General features: G+C 40.1%; 1 protein-coding gene across 4 annotated transcripts in view; it reads left to right on the forward strand.

Moving 5' to 3' along the window:
* The first annotated feature begins 1,868 nt into the window (after positions 1 to 1,868).
* Positions 1,869 to 23,675, forward strand: part of LOC108046407 (homeobox protein cut) — a 72,071-nt gene continuing 50,264 nt past the window's right edge. For all 4 annotated transcript variants that reach the window (XM_044461257.1, XM_044461258.1, XM_044461259.1 and 1 more), the window contains exon 1: positions 1,869 to 2,310. In XM_044461257.1, the coding sequence (XP_044317192.1) occupies positions 2,188 to 2,310 (123 nt within the window). In that variant the 5' untranslated portion in view covers positions 1,869 to 2,187. The remainder of the gene's footprint in view (positions 2,311 to 23,675) is intronic.

Genomic DNA, 23,675 nt, shown 5'->3' on the forward strand with positions numbered 1-23,675 from the left:
ATTCCAGGGGAGTGCGGAAAAAACAAAGTAACGGGGGCTGGAAGGGGGCTACACGCCCATTTAATTTTCCATGGATTTTGAAGAGCCACCAGCGGCAGTCATGGGACTAAAGTTGGGATTACAATTTAAGGTGCATCATAGAAAACCAAACCCTTACTTTAACCAAAGGTTTTTTCAGAACCTCTTAATTAAAGTCTTCTGATCGTTATTCCTGTTAATGTAACCTTTGTCAATAATTATATTAATTTAATTTATTTATATTACGACTTAAGATTATTCTTCAAAAAATTTACCAATCTACTTTAACGAAGCTTTTATTTGATTCCTAACAAGTTTTTTTTTTATAGGGCTTACCTTTTTAAACTTAAAAATTTAATTAACGCATTTTTAATTTACAAATAAATTCTCGTCCTTTGGGCTTGCTTAACATTTTTAAACTGCATTTGGGTCTTTTGAAATTACCAACAAGTTTTGATTTAATTCTTAAGGTGTTTTCTTTGCCCTTTACTATTTGAAACACATTGAAGAAATGTTTAAAAAAATCCTTGACAATTTCCGAAATCCCAACACAGACTTAATAATAATTTGAGGTAAGACCCACGACCCCCCTCCCCACACCACAAGGAAAAAATATTATAAGTTTCGAAAAATCCCTCTGCCGGCGTCGCAGTCTCTGTTGCACTCAATCCTGCGCTCAATAAACAGCAACAACAAAAAGGCGGGAGAGAAGAGAGCACCGCCCGACTCCGACTCGTTCGTTTCCAATAAGAAAAGCCGTGTGCGAGCGGGAGAGCACGAGCCAAAAGTGTCTGTGAATGAATGAATTTCAATATATGCAACTGACATGCGGCGGCGCAGAAAAATGCTCAAAAATAAGAGTAAAAAAAAGAGGAGACCCCAGGTCCCCCCACCACAAAAAAAAGTGAGAAAATCAAAAAGCTATTGAAAGAAATCAAAAAAGCAGTGGTAGTAGGGAAAATTGAGTGAGATTCCACGGAGAGCGAGAGAGAGAGCGTGAGAGAGAGAGAACGCGCTCCTATTCGAAAGTGTGTGCGTGTGTAGCGCCTCTGCACGCAGCGACTGCACTGCCGGCGCTCGCCGCGGCAGAGGGTTGTCGGCGCTTCGTTAACGTTCGATTTGGATTTGTTCAGTCATCAACAGCATTCGTGACTGGCAACGTCGCTTCGTTCGTCCCGTCGCCGAAAGAAATCGAGAATTTCAGAAGATATTTTTTGGATTCTACTTCTGCCCCACCAAGCGGAGCTTCTTCTTCTTCGCCGCGGCGCGGGTGTGTGTGCGTGTGTGCCCCTCTCTCTCTTGTCTGTGTGCGTGTGTGTGTGTGCAGAAGAATCCCCCCACCCCCACTCCCACAGCAACAACAACAAAAAAGTTAACAAAAATTATTAAGTAAATCAAAGAATGTATATCGCTTGCCAAGAAGAAGAAACGTAAAGATCATAAACAAAAACACACACAACAACAACCAAACAAAAAAGAAGGACTAACGAACGAAAAACTGTTTATTATTTTTTTCAAGTGTATTTTTTGTTCGCCAAAAAATATGTGCGCGTGTATGAGTGTCAAGTGTAAACAACAGCAACAACAGCAACCGCAACAACAGCAACAACAACGACAGCAAACATGTGCAAAATAAGCCACAGCCAAAAAGCAACAACATCATCATAATAATAATAATAATAATGGCTTGAAAATATCACACACACAACAACAACAACAACGACAGGCAACAACAACCAAAACAACAACAACAACAAACCCTCACCATTCAACAAATACAACTACAACAATCCCCCCACACAACATCAAACAAAACCCCCCCAAAAAATTAAAATATAAAAATTCATTTTTTCGGAACTAAAGTGAAAGAAAAGAAAAATAAAAAAACATACCCATAATAATAATAACATAACACACATAAATTGGCTTATTTATGAATTTTTTTGGGCACGTAACAAAAACATAATACTTAAGGTGTAAATGTGATGACTAAAAAACAAACAAACCAATATAATTAACAACTAACTAACAAAGATATCGAAACGAAACAAAAGAGCAGAACAAATAATGCCAGGCCTTATTAGCCCCAAATTGGTAGAACCAAAAAACTGATCGAAATCGAAAAGAAACAAACTGAGAATCATTGAATTAACCCAAGAAAGCCCACGAATGCAGCCAACATTGCCACAAGCCGCTGGGACAGCCGATATGGATCTGACGGCTGTTCAATCAATCAACGATTGGTTTTTCAAAAAGGAGCAAATTTATTTATTGGCACAATTTTGGCAACAGGTAAGAAATGTTTTCAGAAATTCGCGAAATGTGTTGTAAAGTTTGGTATTTCAAAAGAAGCAGAAGCAGTCATTAGTTTATCTCCAACTCACCAAGGGAATTTCACATTAAAAAAAATAAAATAGACTTTCAACTAAAATAGGTAGCATTTCACCTGTAATAAGTGCCTATCAAAATCGGTTTGAGTTCTTAAAAATAATCAAATAGATATTTACATAAACTTAAAACAAAACAAAAGTGATGCATCTGTTATTTAAGTCAACATTATTATTGGCTCAATAATTTCATTTTAATTGCATTAAATAAATAATCCCAACAATTTAAAAAGCTAAAATTACACCTGTGTAAGTGGTTCAGGAATTGGTTCTTATAACATTATCTGTCGTCGTAATTTGTGAATTTGTTATGAATGAAATAAATTTGATTCAAAAATATGTTGACACCACACCTGATGCGAAGTTGAATATAAAATTGCTAAAGTGTAAACATTTTCAAAACAAATTCTTTGCATATTTCGACATAAATAATCTCTGGTATTTCATGAACCAAAAGGGGTTATATGAATAAAAATAAATATGATTCGATAATTTATAAAATGAAAAATGATTCACAACATATTTTGTGCAATTCAAGTGAAAAGTTTAAAGTGAAATTTTAATGAATGAAATTAATTGATTAATTTACAATTAAAATTTTAAAAGTAACATGACTTAAATGGAAGGCAGAACTTTTGGGTAGTAAAAAAAAGCATTTGTTATATTCCACCTTACATTTAGTTTATAAAACCAGAAGACTATAAATCGTATTTGTTCTCGATTGAAAAGCAAAACTCATTTGAAAATAAAACAAGGCAAATTTCATTCACAATTATTTTTGTTGATAAAATGTGAATCGTTTGCGAGTTCTATCACATTCGATGCATTGGCCTGAAACTCCCACAGCTGACAACAATAACCCTAGACCGCCCAACCGCCCACGTTAACCCCCTGATGCCCCCATACATTCGCCCCGCCAACTGCTTAACTTAACTTAAGTTAACTAATTGAGTTTGCGTGTCTAAGGCAAATGTGTTTTTATTGTTGCTGCCCCGTTATTGTTGTCTAATTTCTTGTTGTAAATTTATTTATTTTTTCTGCTATTATTGATTTCTGAAAAATTTGTTTACACAAAACAAAAAGGAAAAATGCAAAGTGCAACAAGCAAATAATAAGTGAACAATTTATTGCTTGAATAACTTATTTATTTATTTCTTAGTTTTTTGTTGCTACGGCTTTTTGTATTTTTTCCATCGCTGCTGCGATCCGGTGAACCAAAAAGTTAAAGCCAGACAAGATCGGCCAGACAGGAGATAATGCAGTCGGTTTGGGGGGCGTGGAAAATCGGGGGGCGGGGGCCAGACGACGCTGAGAATTTTCCTGGCCAAATGCCAGGCTCCGAACAAATAAGGCGGCAAAATAACATTAGAAGCGAGGGGAAGAGGAACTGCCAGACCAGACATGGAAGTATCAACTCATATATATTTTTGAATATTTCTATATATAAAAATACTCTCTATATGATTTTGGCAAGTTAATTATGTTGCGTCGACAGCCGGGGAATTTTTAATTGGAGTTTCTTCTTCGATTGATCCTGAAAAGCCAGAGAGACGGACATAAAGAAAAAAACAACAGACAGACAGACAGGCAGGCCGGAAAAGTTCCCGGAAAATCTAGTCATTTGCCGTCGGCGAATGGCGTTTTTCCACTCTACAAATATTTTCCTACAAGATGTGGCGATGCAAACTGCAATCAATAAAACTTAAATAAGCAAAACCAAAAGCTATCCTATCGACTTTTTCCCGAGAACCACAACAAAGACAAAATGCAGAGAAGCCGCAAAACTCGTTAGGATTGTCTAGATTGTCAGAGGCGTACGCAGGATTTTATCAATGGAAAGGGGTTTTGGGATCTCAAAGAGAACAGGTTTTTGGGGAAACTTAACGGAAACTTATATTATTTATTTGTATATGAAAAATATGCTTTTCTTTGTGTTCCTATTTAATATTGATATTATTTGGTAAATAAAGGTCCTAAATTACCACCAAAAACCGATTTCCATACGCCTCTGTCTGGGGTTCTTTTTTTTGCCCAGTTCTTAACGATCATTTGATGGCTTTCAAAAGCTTCGAGACTCCCAAAACTTTTTAGACCCCTTCGACCGATGATCGATTGTAATCAATGAATCAATATTTGAAAGGTTTCGTCATGCCTTTTGCAAGCGCTAAACAAAATTATAACTCGATCCATTAATACCATTTCTTTGCGGAAAAAAGAGGTTATTCAACATATTTTAATTTGTTTACCAAAAATAGAAGTTTATTAAGTAAATTAAACAAACCGCAGACAGCCGTCTACAGCTGTCCAAATGAGTTGATGAAATACTTTTATAGTATTCCTTATTTATTTATTTACATTTCAAGAACAGCACGCGAAAAAATTGACACAAATCGAAATCGAAAAGGCAACAATAAAAATGTGCTTGATTAACACAAAGTTTTGTCATTAAATATATAGAACGAACGGTGGCACCGAAAAAAAACGATCACAAAAAAATCAAAAACAAGAGCAAGAACAGAACAAGAAGCAGAACCAAAGAAGAATCAGAAGTTAAAAAGAGCAAAATTAATTTCCGTAATGCAATCTATAAACTTGACCCATTAACATCGAACAGATTTTTTTTTTGCTTTTGGTTTTTTTTTTTTTTGAGCTTCTACAATTACCGAAATCCGAAAAACCGTAAAACCGAAAACTAGACGAAAGATGAGGTTTTTTGTCATTGATTTGTGCTGATCCAAACTGGAAAAATGAAAATGGAAAGACAACAAAACCGAACTAATTGCCAAATGCATTTGCTGACTTAAAAAAAAAAATCAACAAAATTAAAATGAAAAGATGAGAGAAAATCGAGTTGGGGTTCCGTTTTAATCGAATTGAAACCGGTTTATAGGGTAGTCACCACCACCATCAGCACCATCACAGATGCAGATACGGATACGAATAATATACCGGGGACGACGAGCATTGATAGTTTATAAAGTTTAATTTTCAAAGATGGCGTCTCGATGCCTCCGGTCGAAGGCATTTGCATTTGCATATGCCGAAAATGAGCAGCCAAGGGTTGTCGTTGTCCTCTAAGCCCTTGGAAACACACCAGAGATACAAATGCCAAATTCCATATAGCAGATACAGTACACAGCTACGGATAGAGATACAGATACAGATCGGATCGATGGACCGAGCGGCGTGTGTCGTATAATTTTTAGCGTTTTAAGTGCAATTTACTCGCTCTCTGGCACAGAAGCCAGCTAATGAGTCAGAGACCACGGGAAAAAAGGGGTTATACCGAGAATCACAGACCGAATTCAACCACCCACACACAGCGCACAAACACACAGACAATCATATGTCGGAATATGGCATACGAAAATATTTCAGTCAGTTCAATCGTTCGATCGCTGGAAAGATATGTTAATATAATTAAATTAATTTGTCAGCACGGAAATTAAAACAGAAGCGGCGGCGGCAGCAGCAAAAACAGACACAGAAACCGAAATAACCATCCATTTCGTATCTATAACAACGCGACGAACGGATCGAATCGAATCGAAATGAAACGAAACGAGACGAATCGCATCGCATCGCACCGAAATGAAAATCGAACAATTAAAAGCTTGTGGGTGGAGATGGCGATCCGATCTGAACCCGAGAACTCGAACTCGATCTGAACTACCAAACTACACCACACCACGCAACTAATAATGTGAAATAAAAAATCATTTGGAAATTATTATTAAAAATTGAGTTCATGAACTATGTGTGTCTTCGTGTCTGTCTGTGTGCTTGATCAATTTTTATTATGATTATTTGCTGTTTCCCTCTCTTTCCGGTTTATGGCATTAATTATGAATAGCCATTGAAGCTAATTGAAGCCGGCCGAGTGGAGTGTCCTCAAGTAACTTGGGAACTAGCCATCAAACGCACTTCAAATTTCCCATGTGATATGTTTAGGCAGTAATTAGCTGATTTTCAATCGAATGAAGCATCCATCTATGCAGTGACCTCAAGTAACTCAGCTTGTAGTCATCTTAATCAATTAAAATTTCACATAACACTAAAGTGTGCTTTAACAAGTATGTGGGTATTGTGTGTGTGGATTTTTTAATAACTATCCACAAATTAGTCTCAAGAAACTCAGCTTGAGTTTATCAAATCAAATTGAAATTTCACTTATTGCCTTTAAATGGGGAAGTTGGAATTATAGAATGTTATTGGGGCGTTTTTAAGTCATTCGTCTGTAAAATAGCATTTATAACTCAGCAAGCAGTCTACTAATTAGCGTGAAACCTACTTGGGAACCCATGTAACCCAGCTTTCAGTCATAAAATCAATATCATTTTGGTCTTAAACAACACACAATTAATAGTAGTATGTAGTTTATAGTGACACGTCTTTCAACCACCCTCGTGTAACTTCGGTTGCAGCTATTAAATCAACCTGAAACTTCAGGAATTTGTAGTAAACACCGAAATTAGTACCCATAAATAGTGTCCAGCAATAGTGTCTCTCAACTAACCTCATGTAACTCGACTTGAGGCCATCAAATCAAACTGAAACTTCACACTTGCAACGGGGGGAAACTCTGGGGGAAAGATCCAGCCAAATCGCCACACGGCAAACAGAAAACAGCAAACAGCGACACTAATTGAGCATAAATATCATAAATGCTAAATGCGCTTTGCGTGGTGTGCATCAATTGTCATTGCATCATTAATTCCGCATCTAGACGAACCGTCTCACAAAAGCTGGCGATGCCAAAAATGAAGAAGCGGCAGCGGAAAAGAAAAGATTCGACGGCTTTTGTGTACAACTTAATAACAACTAATTGTCTTTTTATATGCATATATACACGGCAGTGGAGGGACACACATAGGAAAGCCGGCCCGAAAAGATTGTGGATCGGGGAAAGGGGTATTCGGTATATAGTATACGGTACAGGATGGCAAACCTGTCTTGGAAATCTCTTTGTTTTTTGTTTTTTAGTGTGTGCGCAGTCGCGCTGATGCGTCTTTCATCTTTCAGTTGTCAGTAATTTGTGCAGCTCAATATATCAGTCGATATCTTATGAGTTTTTAATTTCAGGTTTCTCATGCGTCGTCTCTCTGTGTTTTGTGTCTCTCCATCAATTTGATTTCCTACACTCAGAGTTTTTCTTTTTCTCGCTTGAAAAGGACAAATCGTTAAAGCGAAAGAGGCGAAAAAACATACAGTAAAATCAAAAAGAAAAAGAGCCCACTGATGTTGTAGGATATTGAATAAAATATCATTTTGTGCACGCCCCTTTTCCGAGAGGAAAACGTAGAGGAAGGAGTAGTAGTATCCAGCTCTACAGAACCAAACGAACGATCCCAACGACCGAACGAACGAACTGATGATGATGAGTTTTGAGCTTCTCCTCTCGGGATTCCCGTGGTATTGGCAACATTTTGTGTGATCGATACGCTGAATGCAAAAAAAAAAAAATAAAAAATAAGGAAAACAAGAATAAAAGTCTGGACGAGTCCCCTCAAAAGTTCGTTTCTTGAGTAATGACCAACGCCCGAGGAGTGCACATTAAAAAGGAATCATCATTATTGGCAGGGGGAATCAAGGATTTTATTGGCGCGGCTCTTCCATTAAGTCACAAACATCTCTTGATCTTTTTTGTTTTTTTTTTTTTTGTTGTTTTCTTTTATTATAATTCTTTTTTTGTACCGAATTTTTGCACACATTTTTACAGCGTTGTCCTCGTGGCGTTTTTCAGATGTTTTTACAATTTTTTATTGATGCCTTAATTAAGTTGTTGGTTTTGCGCGCCTAACACGCCCACGCCAGACCAGAACCCCCCTTCTCCCCCTCCCCCGCCCCTGCTCATTGCTCCGACGCCCCTGCAATATATGTGCATTTTGCCGTCTGCCTCGCTCTTTTTATTATTTTTGGCACGACATGAAAATTAGTTTAGAATTTAATTCGCTTTGACTTTTGAGTGCTTGTTACCATTTGCAATCCATTCCTCCAACCACCCCCCCTTTCCCCCCTTACTGCTCTTTCGCCGCCTCTGTTTTCTATGTGCACAAAGCTGTTTTATGTTTAATTTGATGTTATTGAAATATTTGATGTGGCATAACTTTGGGGCTGTTTACCTTAGGCCCCTCTGCCAGAATCAAGCCAAGTCAACATAGAGCGAATATTTCTTTTTCATCGGAATCGACAGACGCTCGATTGAGCTTTATAGTTGCACAAATAACGCCAGCTTGGCGAAATGTTTATATAATTAATTATGTGAAATTTCCCCCAAAGATTCCATATCGTTTTGCGGTCTTAGCACTGCGCCATGATTTTCGCAGTAAGTGTAAAAGTGTGTGTTGTTTGTGTGTGAGATTGCTGATTGTTTTCATAGGGAATAAGCCTTGAAATTTCCTGAAGAGATTGCCGGAATTTTCGGGTGCTCGTTGCGATAAGATTCAGGGTTGTTTCTATTTAAAGCCTACACGGAAACTAAAGGTTTACGCATGTGCTTTTTCCGTTTGTTTCTAGTTAATTTTTTATCAAGCACCGTCAAGCTGCGAAAGTCAATGACATATTTCAAAGCTGTACGATAAGGTTACAGCTAAAATAAAATAACATTTCACAGAGATTCGTAATGATTTTAAATTATTTACTTATCAATAGGGCTACTCTTAGTAAAAATTCTCTTTGGATTCCACACAAATTCTCTATGGTTAACCTAATTGAATTAGTTTCCTTGGCTGTACCACACATTCTGCTTGATCACTTGGCCTGCGTTGTTGTTCTTCCATGGAGATGGCGTGTGATTTGGGTGATACCCCTGCGATTGCCAGGACATAATCCCACGGGGAGAACTCGTTTGCAGCCCGGATCTTGTCATCGTTCGATTAATTCCCGTCGAGAAGCGTCTTGGCAGGACTTCCCCTCCACATCGTCATCTGCTGTTTGACCCTTTCACATGGGTGGTTGCTCTTTTCCTCCCGAAGAATGAAGAAGGGTTGCTCGCGGTGGTCCTGGGGTTGGATTGGCTTCGGTTTATTCCAACCGGGCCTGGGCCAGTTTGTCAATTGTCGGGCCTGTTTCGCTATAATTTATCAGTTGGTATGCAAATGAGTTTGATTTATTCAATGAGCTGAGCACAATTCCAATTTTTAAATTCGAGAGAAGCGGCACCAAAAAAAAAAATCAAACGAAATTATATATTCCTCTTGTTTTTTTTAGTCTTTTTTTTTATGGACAGCTGGGATTAAATTCTTGATTTTTTTTTTTTATATTTTTTTTTGCCTTTTTTTGCATTTTTTCTAGCTATGCTTGCAGCATGCCACAAAATGTTGCGCCTCATTGCAAGGCAACAGACGGAAAAAAAAGAGAAAAAACGAAAATATATATAAGTATCTGCGGCATATGCGGCAAGAATATATCGGGGGTTGGTTAAGAAGGGGGATCCCGCGTAAAATAAAAACACATTTATGCGTTTTATCTCAGAGCCTGCGAGTGAGTTTGTGCCCCACTCAATCATAAAGCATTGGCAGGCGTAAATCAAATCAAGTAGCAACGGTTGCAGATGTAGCTGCTGCATGTTGCACGCACACCAGCAACACACAGACAATGATTAAGTAGGCAAAATACTCACTCTTCCCTCTGCTCCGATTCTTCAGAGTCTCCGGTACTCCGATTCTCCGATTCTCCGATTCTCCGGATCTCCTCCAGTCTTCAGTCTTTAGTCTTTCACTTTTCGGGCGGTGTTACCCCTTTGCCGGGTTTATTTTGTTTCATTTTTGTTTTTATGTTTTTAATTATTGCCACCGTACGGTGGCTGACAAAAGTCTGTGGCCAAACAGTGACAAACAATGCGCACATGTTGGGGCTTCCCTATATTTAGATTCCGTTTTCCCGCTTTTGTTTGCCACCATATAACTTGATTTCCCTATTGATCACACGATTTTTTACAGCGCCTTCTTCTTGTGTGAGTGCCTGGCCAACAGAAACCATATCGTTTTCATCTTTCGCTTGAAATGCAACTTCAACGATTGATAGAACTGAAGAACTTTGGTGGCACAATGAAATAACTCAAGAGTTCGATTTACAGATCTCCGGATTTCGATATGGGTTCCCATTCTATAGGAGCATAGGGACATGGGGGTACACGAAGTGAACGCCTACATGCAAGTCGGGAAAATTCTCCCATCGAGCCAGCGATTCGCTTTTCACACAACACTACTGTCTGAAGCTTCTGCTGCCCAAGACCAAGACCCCTTGTCATCCAGATAGATTTCTGCTTCTGCTGACGAGGCTTTTTCAAGATCCCTCTCATTGTGCGATCATCTTCGGTTGTTGTGCCCAAATAATGCTTAAACATATGAATTATTATATAGATCAGCTGCAAATGTACAGCGACAATGAGGAGACAGCACTGGAAAAAACAATTCATTTAAATGGGTTTAGTGCCAAGTTATTTAATTACCACCTAACTTGCAATGTTATTTTTCATTATTCCCTTATGTTTCAAAACTATTTTATTATATTAGGTTTTTAAGTCAAACGTTTGTATCTAACTTTTTATTTCATGCCACTTCCCTTTTACATAAATCGACTTATCTTTTAATAGAGGAATGTCAAAATGATCTCCTATTTAAGTGATGTTTTTCCCAGTGTTTCTGCAGAGACAGCTACTTGAGATATTTGTTGGTGCTTGTGTTTTACTAAATACTTTGTCTGTTTAGATGTACACACACACACACACAACTGGCAGCCAACGATCAATGTGATCAATCGCGCTTCAATTTTTCTTCTTTTGAAAGAAGAAAGAGATTTGGTTTGCTGCTGCTGTTTTTTTTTTTGTCAGCGGAAATCTTTTGTGCCACTCTATATTTACTGTGTGCCGTGGCCTCAAGTGGCTGCTTGTTGTTGTATTATTAGCTAGTATGGTTTTTTATATTTCGGTTCTTTTTTTTTTTGTTTCTTCTTCATTTTTGTTTGGTGGATATAGGGGGTGTCGGTCTCCAACAAGTGGCAGTTGAACGGTTGCTAAGTAGCTCAGATAATGGCATAGCGTAATGCCCTCCATTCCCCTCCAAAAAAACAAAAAAAAAAGCATATAGACAACACAACACCCCCGCCCTCGAATAATTGAGTGTCAATTATACACACACACACACACACACACACACATCCACGGGGCTCTTGAGTTTTGGTGTTACTCGATGTCAGCTGTTGAAAATATTAGAAAAATTATGGACGTAAATATTATGCATTTCATTGATGGTTTTTTTTGTTTTTTTTTGCTCTTTGGGGAGAATATATGGGGGTGTGGAAAAACAGTTTTTTAATGTGCGGGGGAAAAAAAACATCTTCATTTATTAATTTATGGGGTCTGCAGGCCCGGGGAAAATATGTGTGGAAATTCGGGGAAAATTGAAAGAGGCGTGCAGCTTCTCCTTTTTTGTTTTTTTTTGGCAAATTGATGATCTCAGTTGATTTTTGTGCATCTGCAGCACAACTCTACGGTTCTCGAAATTCTCGCAAGAACAAGGAAACACAATTTCCATACATATAGACATGCATAAAATCAAATTGCACTTGTTGGCAGCCATCGTCACTGGGGAAGAGGCTAATAAAAAATTTTCGCTGCTGCCATATCGAACGACATAAAAACTGATCGACAACGACAAATATAACTCGGTGTGGCGGTGGCTTCGTTTTGTTTTCAGTTTTTTATACCCGCCATTATGTAGGGTATATTGTTTTTTTTGAGATCTTAAATAAAACTGCTGGATCTCAGGATCTTTTTAGGCTAGGGTATCCAAAGGTCAATACTGCATTAATGGGGTCATTATATACCTGCATACCAAAAATTGTGGTAATCTAACAAAATATATGGCTGCTATAGTATGTTTATTTGTGAGACCAAGCTAAGTTGTCGCCTTTTGGGTATGCAACATATCTAGTGAAAAGTTAGAGAGTATTTGTTAGTCGGTGCCCTAGGTTAACCTAACGTTCCTTTTGGCTTTTTTGGGAGGCATGAACAAATAATGCCCAGAGAACCGATGGCACTGGTTGCCTTTTCTGGGATCGGAATCAGAATCGGGACTGCGACTGCGACTGTGACTGGGCCTGTGACTGTGGGGCCTGGTGTTGTTGTAAATTTTAATGATCTGTCATTTCGATTTATTTTATTTTCAACCGAAAACCCCGAAAGAGACAGAAACAGATACGGCGAACGGCCAACAGAGAGACAAAAGCGAACTGACTGACTGATCGGACGGCGATCGTAGAGCGCACGTCAGCTGCATATTAAATTAAAAGGTATTATATTGTACTAAATATATATATATATATATATATATGTTTATATGTTTGTATATATCTCTCGTGCGCTCTTCCTCTTTGTTGTTCATGTGACATGACGAACTGATCTGCTCCGGTCTCGACTCGACTTCGATAAAAATATCCACACATCGATAGAATTTGAATTTGAATTTGACTTTTCTGTGTTCAGCTGAGTTTCGGTTTCAGTTCTTTTTTTTTTCAGGGCCCCCCTCGCCACCCGATTTCGTCCCTTCCCCCAATTTGGCATAGTTTTCGTGGCCCATTGTTGGGGCACTAATTCTTGCCGCCGTATATTTGATTCGATGGGAACTAGAGCGCATTGCATGCTTTGTTCTGGTGCCTCTTCTAGTTCACATGTCGCTACGTTATAATTTTGTTGTATATTTTCCTTTTAATTTATTTGTTTTTTTGATTTCACAATATTTCGATCTGGCCAGGCCAATAAATTCTCAACGAGAATATACGAATAATAAGTTTACTGGGCTTTTAGAAACAAAAAACCGAAAATTTATTGAAAATTCGAGAGGCAAGAAAAAAAAAAAAAACAAAACAAAACAAAGAAAAGCAAAGTTTGTCATAAAATTTTATAACTTTTCCCGCCGCACTACATATAGATATAGTATATCTATATGCTAAAGTCTAGGATATCAGTTGTGACAATTTATGGTGATTGCCAATACTTTTGCGTGTGTGGGCGATGGTCCATTGTTATGTTTCGGGGATTAGTTTGCCACTGTTAATTTGTTAAAATTTATTTCAAATAGTTCTGTGTCTTTCTTGTGGCGTTTTCTTTCCCAGTTTTATGGGATGGGGGCTTTATGGTGTGCGTCCATGATAGTTTTGCTCATTTGGCTGGCGATATCGGGGCATCATAAATATTTAAGAGGTCATAAAAGCGAGGGCAGGACCATGCCCCCTCCTCATAATTGGCAAGCACTGATAAGCACATATATTCCCTTTAATTATGATATAATGTTTTGGGCCAAAAGTTTTCCCTTCGCTTAATTGCCAAACATTTTTGGCATCCGAAGAGTGGGGGGGTTTGAGGGTTTTCTGGTGGATTTCTATTGAATTGCTCTAGTGTTTTGTGTGTTTTCTTTTTTTTTTCGCCGTTCGAGTAAACCGTTTATGAAGTCATAATTTCTGTCATATCATGCTCTTGGCCCAGATCGGTGGCTTATGATAAGCCCTGCTTCAATAAAACCAACGAAAACAACGAGGGTCAACTGATGAATCTTAAGTGGCCTGTGCCGAAGGGCTCGAGTGTTTAATTTGATTTCGGCCGAATCAATGTCGGCGGCTCTGTTTGCTTAGGTTTAGTTTTTGGTACTAGTTTGGCCAGTGTTGCAGCCCCTTTTGGATGCTAGTGCAGTGTGGCCAAGTGCTGCAGACTCGCTTTAATGCCAGTGTGGCCAGCCTTTAGTGTCATTAACCTCCATTCAGCTGCACACACACACTTACACACACCCAGACAACTAGTGGGTTTTAGAGAGCATTAACTGCTTTGGCTTGTGTTTCGGTGCCAGCCAAAAACTATGCCAAAAACTTTCAAGGACACATGCAATGCACGCAGCAACAACACCAGAAACAACAACAAAGCAATGGGTGGTTGGGCGGTGGTGTGGCTAGAATCATGCGTTTGCGGCATTTTCGAGACGCGCACATGCAGCCACCCATCCACCCCTCTCACTCTCACTCCCACTCACAAACTCTCTGTCTGTCTCTTTCTGTCGCCACCGCAAAACGTGCGTAATTAAAAGTGTTTCAGTGTGCGTAAGTGCCGATGTCTGTGTGTGTATGTTTACAGTTAACATTTCGCATTCACTAAAGCCTTTAAGCAAGAAGTCGCAAAATATATGCAACTTCAAATGATTTCAAGTTGGTTTACTCATCAGTGTGACCAGCTGTAAATATATGATTGTGTAGCTAAGAGTGACCAGCTGTATATGAGAATCAAGGTTTTCCTTAACTATTTTAAATAAAACAGATAAGATAAGATAAAAACCAAAAGTCTCTCTATATCTTAAATTATTTAATGTCCCACCTAGAAACTTGAATTACAGAACCAGCTCGGGCTGGCTTAAACTGTTGCTCGCTTTAAAGTTGTCTCAGCCTTTTAGACATAGGCTCAACAGCTCTCGCACACACATATATAGTCCTGGCATATTGAAGCTCAAGGACGTGGTCTAAGTTTAAGACAGCACAAAAAAAGAAGCAGCACACAAATACACACTCTTACAAACAAACAACAACACTAATACAAAGCCAAAAGTGCCTTGTCTTTCTCTGGCTTTCATTCCTCCCCCCACACACTACTATACTCCCTACTTGCTACCCCCTTTTTTAGACCACGTCTTCGTCTTTTTGCTCGGCTCTTTTTGCTACTAATTTTGCTACTTTGCCTGCCAGCTGAAGAAAGAGAAGGGGCTAGCCGGAGCGAAAGAGAGAGGGGCTAGGCGTTTAATTTACTTCAGGGCGCCTTACACTAGGCAAGGTTTTTTTCGAAGGGAATTTCAGAAGGAGTGTGGGGGGGGGAGGTGTAGTTCTAGTAGTAGGACTCCCCGGTTTTTCCTTTAAATTTAATTTCTTTTGCTAGTTTTTCGCCGGGCCAGCTGACGACGTCGTTGTCGGCTTGCTTAGAATTTTCGTTATTGTTTTGTTGTCTGAGGTTAGTTTTCACTGCCGACGTCGTCGTCGTCGCCGTCGTCGTCGTCATCATCATCATCGTTGCCTCTTGGCACATTTTCCGTCTTTTCCCGTCTGCCATTCTGGCTCTGTGTGTGTGCCAGCGAGTGTTTGTGCCTTTTACTGTTGGCTTTAATTAGAACATTTCACTCTTTTTGGGGTGGCAACAGTTGGGCGGCTTTAAGCCAAAAACTCCACTTAAGGCCCCATTTAATCGCATTGAAATTGAAGCCAAAGTCGCAGCGGGCTAACAGACTAACAGACTGACAGACATGACACACAAAAAATATACATCCACAATTGACTGGTTATATCAAATAACCGACGTTCTACCCCAATAAATCAAATTATTTTATGTTAAACAGATCTGCATATATGTCTTTTGAAATATCACTTCATTTATTTCATAAGTTTTAAGAACTGACACCATTCACAGTTTTTCTAATTGTCTTGTTTTTTCTTATTTTATTTTAAGGTATGTGTACATTGACGAGTCATCGAAGTGAACCCAAAATCCCGCATATATTTGCTTAGTTTTAAACTAACAATAAGTAAGTACGCATTTTTCATGGGAAAAACGGCAGGAAATGAATCAGTGATAAGGAAACAACTGATTACGTGTGGTTTATCCTAAGAATTGGGTTTGATTTTTTAAGTTTCATAAATTTGAAATAACTATTATCAAAAAACGGAAGCTGACTAACAGATTAAAAAATTCGGTGTTGTCAAGCATGCTTTATTTTAGATTAGTTCGTGGGTCGACAGAAGTCGACACTTTTTTATGACACCCAGGACAGGGATCTCCCCCAAGTTATTGTTTTGGTTGCACTTATCGCACATCTGTTGGACATAACACTTCCCGGCTCCTTGGTTCCCATCTTCACATCTCCATATCCCACATTCCCCTCCTTCATCCAGAGATCCCGGGCGCATCTCATTGAATTCGTCGCACATCCCGCACAGACACTATATACTATATATGATATATGGGCAGATCGGAGGAGCATGAGCACACCTTTTACGGCTAGAGGGAGACCCCGAAAATGAGGTCTGTAATTCCTTGAGGAAGCCAAAAATAGACAGCCAAGCGCAGCCTTTAATTGGGAGGAAGTCATTGAATCACATATTTCATTGTTGGAGAAACATAAGTCCGCATTTTGATTTATATGCACGCCCGCGCATTTAATGCTCATCTTATTTTCATTTTTTTTTTTTGTGTGTTTTTTTTGTGCACTACTCTTGCGAGTTAATGTTCGATCGCCACGACTTCATCTGAATAGAGGTTCTGTTCTGTTCAGTTCAGACTTATGCAAATCCCAACTCAAACCGAACCGAACTGAACTGGAGAAATCAAATTAAAGGCGGGCGAAACGCATCATTGTCAGATGCACTCCCGCTCCCTTATGGCATTCAATTTTAATTTGAATTTCCGTTGAGCATAAAAAGTCGGGAACTCTGAAACTCAGAAACTGTGGAGCTGTACGGATCCATAGAGGAAGAAGGCAAAATCAGGAGAGGGTCGGTCTGCCGGTCGGTCTGCCGCCGCCTAATAAATCTATAAAGTGGCAAACGCAAGTACACGCATTATTACTTTGATTTTTTATGATGAAGACAGGAAGCAGCCGACCCACACTCTCACGAGATGTGTGTGGATATGGAGTAGAACAATAAAATGTTGGCCCCGCTTCTGTTTCGACTTTTGTTTCACTGCTGATTGCCTTTGATTTTCGGGCTATTTATGCTTCTGAGCTCAGCTTGGCTTTGCTTTGCTTTGCTTTGCTTTCAATTTATTTCGGAGCGACTTCCGTTTGTTCTACATTGACATGCCAAAGTCGGCGGACCCGCTCAGTGCCATCGTGCCAGTAGTCAGTAGTCAGTCCATCCCATCCCATCCAGTCGTCAAATCGAATTCAATTAAGTGTCTTTCCGCCGCCAACGTCCGGCGTTGGATCTCATATCTGAGATACGGACTCGGCCGGTAGTCGAACTGATTTACCAGTTAAACGCAACACTTTTTCTGCTCGCTGTCCGGGCAATTGATCATACTAATGATTATTATCTGGCCGCCGGACGAGACAATCCCAATCCCATTCCATCATTCCATCATTCCCCATTCCCCAATCCGAAATGAAAAAAACCGAAACCGAATCCAAACCAAAACCGAACTGAGTCTGATAATTGAAGTCAACTTAGCCGAGCTTAGGCTCATTGTAAGATTGTTTAACTACCGGATGTTTTAAGCTGCGCGATCGCCATAAATGTGGCTTCGCTTCTGTTGCTTATTTCTGTTTTATTTTTTTGTGGGTTGGCATGTCTGGATTTCTTTGATTTGTATACATGTTTGGTTTTCCAATCAAAGCTTTAATCGTGCAAAGTTTGATCATTATTGCCCGAGCAGAAGTCAAGTTACTTGGGTTAGTTTGGCCTAGGGGCTTTCCTATTCCGGAAATATGTAGGTGGGTTTTGTTTTAAATGAGATAGGTTTAAAGTGAACCGATCAATGAGCTGAATAGGATTTGCTGATAATAAGCTTTTTGCATGCTGTTTTTTATTTTTTGGTATTTGTTGATTTAACTATTATTAGCTTTATTCGGACATTGTTTAATGTGTTGAGCTCTCATTAGAATGCATTTGAAAGTGGTTTGGTTTGGTTTCAACATATGTTTTTTTCAATTTAACCCAAGCTTCAATCAGTCTAAGTTTGTTATCATTAGCTCTCATAGAATCCTAGTAAAATGGTTTAGTTTTCTACCGAGTGACAATAGAGGGCTTAGCAGAGGATAAAATAACTCATAAAATCAGTTGCAATGGGAAACTTCGCATGCCTACAACTCCAAGCTGTCGGAACTCGAAAGATTCTCAGTTATTATTGATGGACCAGGCGGGGGCTTAAGCCTAAGTCAAGTCTCAGCTTCATAGCCACTCAAGTAACCGAGTTACGTGAGGTTACTCCAAACGGGCAGGGGGAATCGGGGTGTGGGGCCAGGAAGTGGGATGAAGATAGGGATAGGGAGCATAAAAATCATCAAATAGCGCTGGCAGAGGGCAATTTATTGCCATGTACACGACCAAAGCTATTCAGAAAAGTGCTCCAGCCATTCTAGATTGTATATAGCATGCACACAAATATCTATAGCCATATATATGCATGGCTATGTATGGATTGCTGGCCATGTATATATATAGAAAATGGCAAAAATCCTGCGCGCGCTCGAAAAGAAATAAATTCCCTTATTTTCTTTTTTTTTTTTATTTCTTATATGCCGCGATTGCTTCTTCTTCTCCAACTTCGTTTTTCTTTCATTTTTCCTCGTTCTTCTTTTTATTTTTTTTTTTTTGTATATATATTTTCCTCCCGATTTTCATTTCTGCTAACGCGCGCAATCAAGAACAGGAGCCACACACACACACACATAGAGTGAGAAAGAGAGCGAGTCGAACTCCTAGGACCTCCCAAAGACCCCATAGCTCCTACCCAATTTCCTCCCATTTTTCCTGTCTTTTCTTTCGCTTCGAGTTTCTCTTTATTTTATTTCATTTAATTTTTTTCCTCATTCTGCTGCCCTGCTCCAGCTCTCGTTGCTCTTCTTTTTCCACATATCGGGAAATATCCTTGAATCGGAATGTACGGCTCCTCCTCCAGTCACAACCCCCTATATCCACCACATCCAACACCTCCCCCCCCAAAAAAGCTGGCAATCATCCCTACCGAACAAAAATCTATACACGTCAGAAAGAAAGAAAGAAAACGAAACCCGAAAGTGAAGATGAAATGAAATAAAGCAGCAGCAGCAGCCAAAAGAGGGGGTGGTACATTGGGTTGGGTGATATGGGGGGTGGTTCTGTTCGGTCTGGAGGTGGAACAAAAAAAAAGTATAAAAAAAATGTAGGGAGCGCATAAAAATTGGCAGCAGTTTGGGGCAGACAGCATCGCAGACAAGTAAACTTTTTTACGCCCCCCAACCACCCACACACACACACACACAGACACACACACAGCAATCGCACTAACACACAGACAGGGAAAGAGACAGCAGCGAACTGTGGGCTAAAGCTGAAGCCATCGTCTCGGCCAAAACGACAAATGTGAAAGGACATTGTCGTCGTCGTCGTCGTAGTCGTCGTCATCATCATCGTTTGTGTAGTCCTCGGCAGGACCCTGTGCTTCCTCTTCCCTCCGTATCCTCCTTCTTCCTTTTCCCCAACTCGTTATTACGACGAGTACGAAGGACGACGCCTGCACTGGGTATCCTCTTCTCTCTTCTCCGGCCGTCCATGTCCATGTCCGTTCTGTTCAGTTCTGAGTTCTGAGTGCGTCGACACTGACTCCCCGAAAGACCCTACCCCATGGAACTCCCATCCTTTTGGGTAATCCCTCTCCCCCTCACCCCCTTCCCACCAACCTGAAGACCTTGCGGGTATCCCTCTGCAGTCTGGGGATGGGTCGCTCAGTACAACGCCTTCTTTTTGTATTGGCAGACTTCGTTTATGGCCATGGGGATAAAAGAGGGATTTGTCTCTTGTGCGTGTGTGTGGGTAAGAACACTCTTGGGCAATCGGAAACCAATCGGAATCGGTAATCGGAAATCTTGGGAGGAAACGAAAACCTTTTCAAAACTGCGACCATACAAGTTGAGTGCAAATGCATCAAATGGGAAAAAGCTTAAGCACGAGTCTCTATAACTTTGCTACCTCAGACAAAACCGAAATATTTACACGATCGGATTGTTTTATATATTTATTAACTTCAAAAGTAAACGAAATAGATAGTTAAGTTCTCAGAATTTAGGACCTTCAACCTGATACATAAAAAGCATTCTGATGGGTCCTTCAACTGAAAAAGTTGAGTGTATTTGCCCCAACTCCACACAGGGATGTCCTATAACAACAACAGCAACAAATCGACACCCAACTTACAACAACAAGTGGTGAATATATATATTTATATATATATATATGTACCTATATGTACCATATATGTAGCCAGCTATAAACGACAAACGAAGCGAGTCCCTTCTCATTTTTTACTTGTCCTTGTACGTGTGTGTGTGTGAGTGTGTGTGTGCTGGGAGGGATCTATGTACGAGGCCAGCCCCTTTAAGCCCCCCCTAACCTCCCCAAACCCCCACCACTGACTTCCCGTTTTCGTACGTTTCGTTTCGATTCGTTTTACTCGGTATTTATCGACCAATGATATTGGAAATATGTCAGAGATGCGCACAAGGAGCCGGCACTTGCTGCGCTTGGACCTCATGATTTTTGTGTGAAGTGGGGCGTTAGTGGGGGGAGGAGGTGTTAGTGGTGCAGTAAGGGCAGGCGTACACTATTTGTGGTTTTTTGGTACATATATCGCTTCGAATTGAATTTAATATGCTTATACACCTTAATCATTTTTCCAAATGGCTCTCCTTCATTCATATTTTTTCCAAGTGTGGCTGTGGCTTTAGTCTGCACTCTTCTTTTTTAATGTGACTGCAGTTTGTTTTTACCGTTATAATTCACCTGTCTGTAAGATCATCCCTCTGACAGCTCTTGTCGTTTACCGTTTTATTTTCTTTGTGTGCCATTTTGATTGGAAAATCGTACGCAATTGGAAATTTTTGCCATTGGCCAAGAGTTCAATACACACACACACACACAAGCGGGCAGCGCTGCCTCTGCCGACGTCGCTGCCTGGGGTTGGATGTTATGGAAAATCAATCAGTGAAAAAAAGAAATAAACAAAAAAACTCACGAGAGTGCGAAGAGAGCGCTCTCTCTCTCCCTCTCTGTCTCTCTGAAATGCAGTCAAGAAACTGCAGGCAACAACAATTATTTATTTAGTTTTTTGCTTGATTTTTTTCAAGAGAGTGTGAGTGAGAGAGAGCACTCAAAAAAAGGCTCAATACGCTGCGAGTCATTGAGTGAAACTGCCACAGCGCCTGCTCGTGTGAGGGAGAGGGAGGGTACACAGAGAGAGAGTGAGAGGGAGAGAGAACGAGAGCAGTTGCAGCTGATAAGACACACACACACACACACATACACGTACCGTTCAATGTGTGTTCGATAACCCAGAGCAAATGAATGAAAGAGCAAAAGCAGTGGCGTTGGCCGTGGACAAAGGGGCGGTGGGTCGGCCGGTGCATTTGAGTCCGTTTTCGAGAGGGGTCTTTCTCTCTCCCTCTCTCTCTCACTCTCGCTCTCACGTGTGTGAGTGTGCGGACATCGACTGCGTCGCCGTCATCATGAACATCATATATAGATAGATTTTTAACAAACCTGATTGGACGTTATTGACTGGCGCACACACACACAAGCGCACGCCCGATGATTCGTTCGCTCTGGCTGACTGGTTTCGAAATCCACACACATGCATGTGCTTGTTTTGTGTCAGCAATCGACAGGCGGCGAACCAAAAAAAAAGGTGGAGGGGCCAATGGTAGAGCGGTTCGAGTGGTTCGATACCACATTACCCGATTCCCACCCGATTCGTACCCGATTCCGATCGCATGCCTGCCCTCTGACTCACGATCGATATCAGGTTTATGTGCCATTTACTATATTCGCGAATCGCGATAAGCAGACCCCCCATGTGAATCATTATTTTTTTTGAATTTATTCTTGCCCTGGACCAAAGCGTTTGGGACTCTTAGCTCTTGGGGCTCCGATAATAAACAGGCTTATCACAACCTTGACTAAGGCAATTCGGTTGTATTTCCCAAATATACAAGATTAAGGAATATTTCATATCCAGCTTGCCATTTATTTGGTGTATATTGACTGTGAGTAAGTGGTGCTTTAGAAATACGTTAGTCGACTGCCAAATTTATATGCAGATTAAAGATTATTTGAGTTTTATAAATCTGACGGAAACTTGGGGTATAAATCTGAGCTTTGATAATATATTATTCAGCAGCCAAATAAATGGATTATACATTAAGTTGATTTTATAATTCCGCAAGAAGCTGGGTTACTTGTTAATGTTAAATCTAGGTAAACCTATAACTAAAAATAGGTGATTTAATATTGATAATTCGGTGTTAATATTTATGAGTGATTTGCATTTAAAATAATAGTTTCTCGAGGCTAACAAATGTTTATTACTGCATTGATGAATGCTCGACTTAAGAAATCAACTAAAACCAAAGATACTTAAAGTTTTAGCAACGAAGGTGTTTATATCTTTCCTTTGGTCCATGTACAGGGTTGTACTTATCAAATACTTAACTTGGGCGCACCACATTACGTTTAAAAGACATTTGAAAATATCAACTTAATGAGAAGAATAGTTCGTTGGGGTTTTAATAGGACTAAACCGCCCAATGGGCGCATTTCTTTGCTCTCCCGAAATTCGGCACTAAATACCCCCAGTGAGGCCCTGCCAAAGTTTCATCTGCCCGGCTCGAGCAGAAATCGAGTTACTTGGGGTCAACTGCTATGGGAATATATCAGCCCAGCTACCCATGCTACCCCATGCACCCCTGCCACCCCTATGTACTGCCTATATGTGTGCTTGTGCGGTGAAAACCAATCACAAGTGGGGCCCGAAAGGCGTTGCCGATATGTATTGAAAGCAATCCATATATATACGGTGGGTATCTCTCTCTGTGTGTGTTTATGTGCGAAAGGTTAACAGCTTTTCGTTGTCGCTGGCTGCGCTGCCAACTGCGCTGCCCTTTTTTTCCGTTCTTTCTTTCGCTCCCTACACACACACACACAAAGCCAGTCGTGCGTTTCTGGATTCGTCCAATCGAATTCAATTGACGCACAAATTTTTATGTGCGGAAAAAAAGGAAAGCGAGGGAGAAAAAAAAAGGAGAGGAAAATGTTGTGCTCCTTCTCAGTCGCCCAGTCACCCTCCCCTAGCTGCCAATACACGACATCCATCCAATCACCCAAAAACCAACCCCCCTGACAAAATTCTACACCCACTTTTCCCCCCACTACACCCCATATAACCGAACCGAACCGAAACTGAAACCAATCCAATTTGATATTGCCCGTATGGGTTCCCTTCTTTTTTTTTCGTACCCCCCTCCTTGGCGAAAGGCCCTCTCTTGCTGAGCACTCGCTCTGTCCCTTTCTATCTTGGCACCCGAACTCGAAAACCGAAGCTTTAGCGTCCAAAAAAAAAAGGAAAATAATATAACAAGAACGGAAAAATGAGTGGAAAAAAAGCAACACACAAAAAACCAATGAACGGGGGACCGGGGGACTTACTGCCAGACAGCCATAAAACAGAAGGAAGAAGCAGTATGGGTATAAAAACAAAAAAAAAATAAAAAAAAA

Source organism: Drosophila rhopaloa, unplaced genomic scaffold (assembly GCF_018152115.1).
Source record: "Drosophila rhopaloa isolate 14029-0021.01 unplaced genomic scaffold, ASM1815211v1 contig_3, whole genome shotgun sequence".
NCBI lineage: Eukaryota > Metazoa > Arthropoda > Insecta > Diptera > Drosophilidae > Drosophila > Drosophila rhopaloa.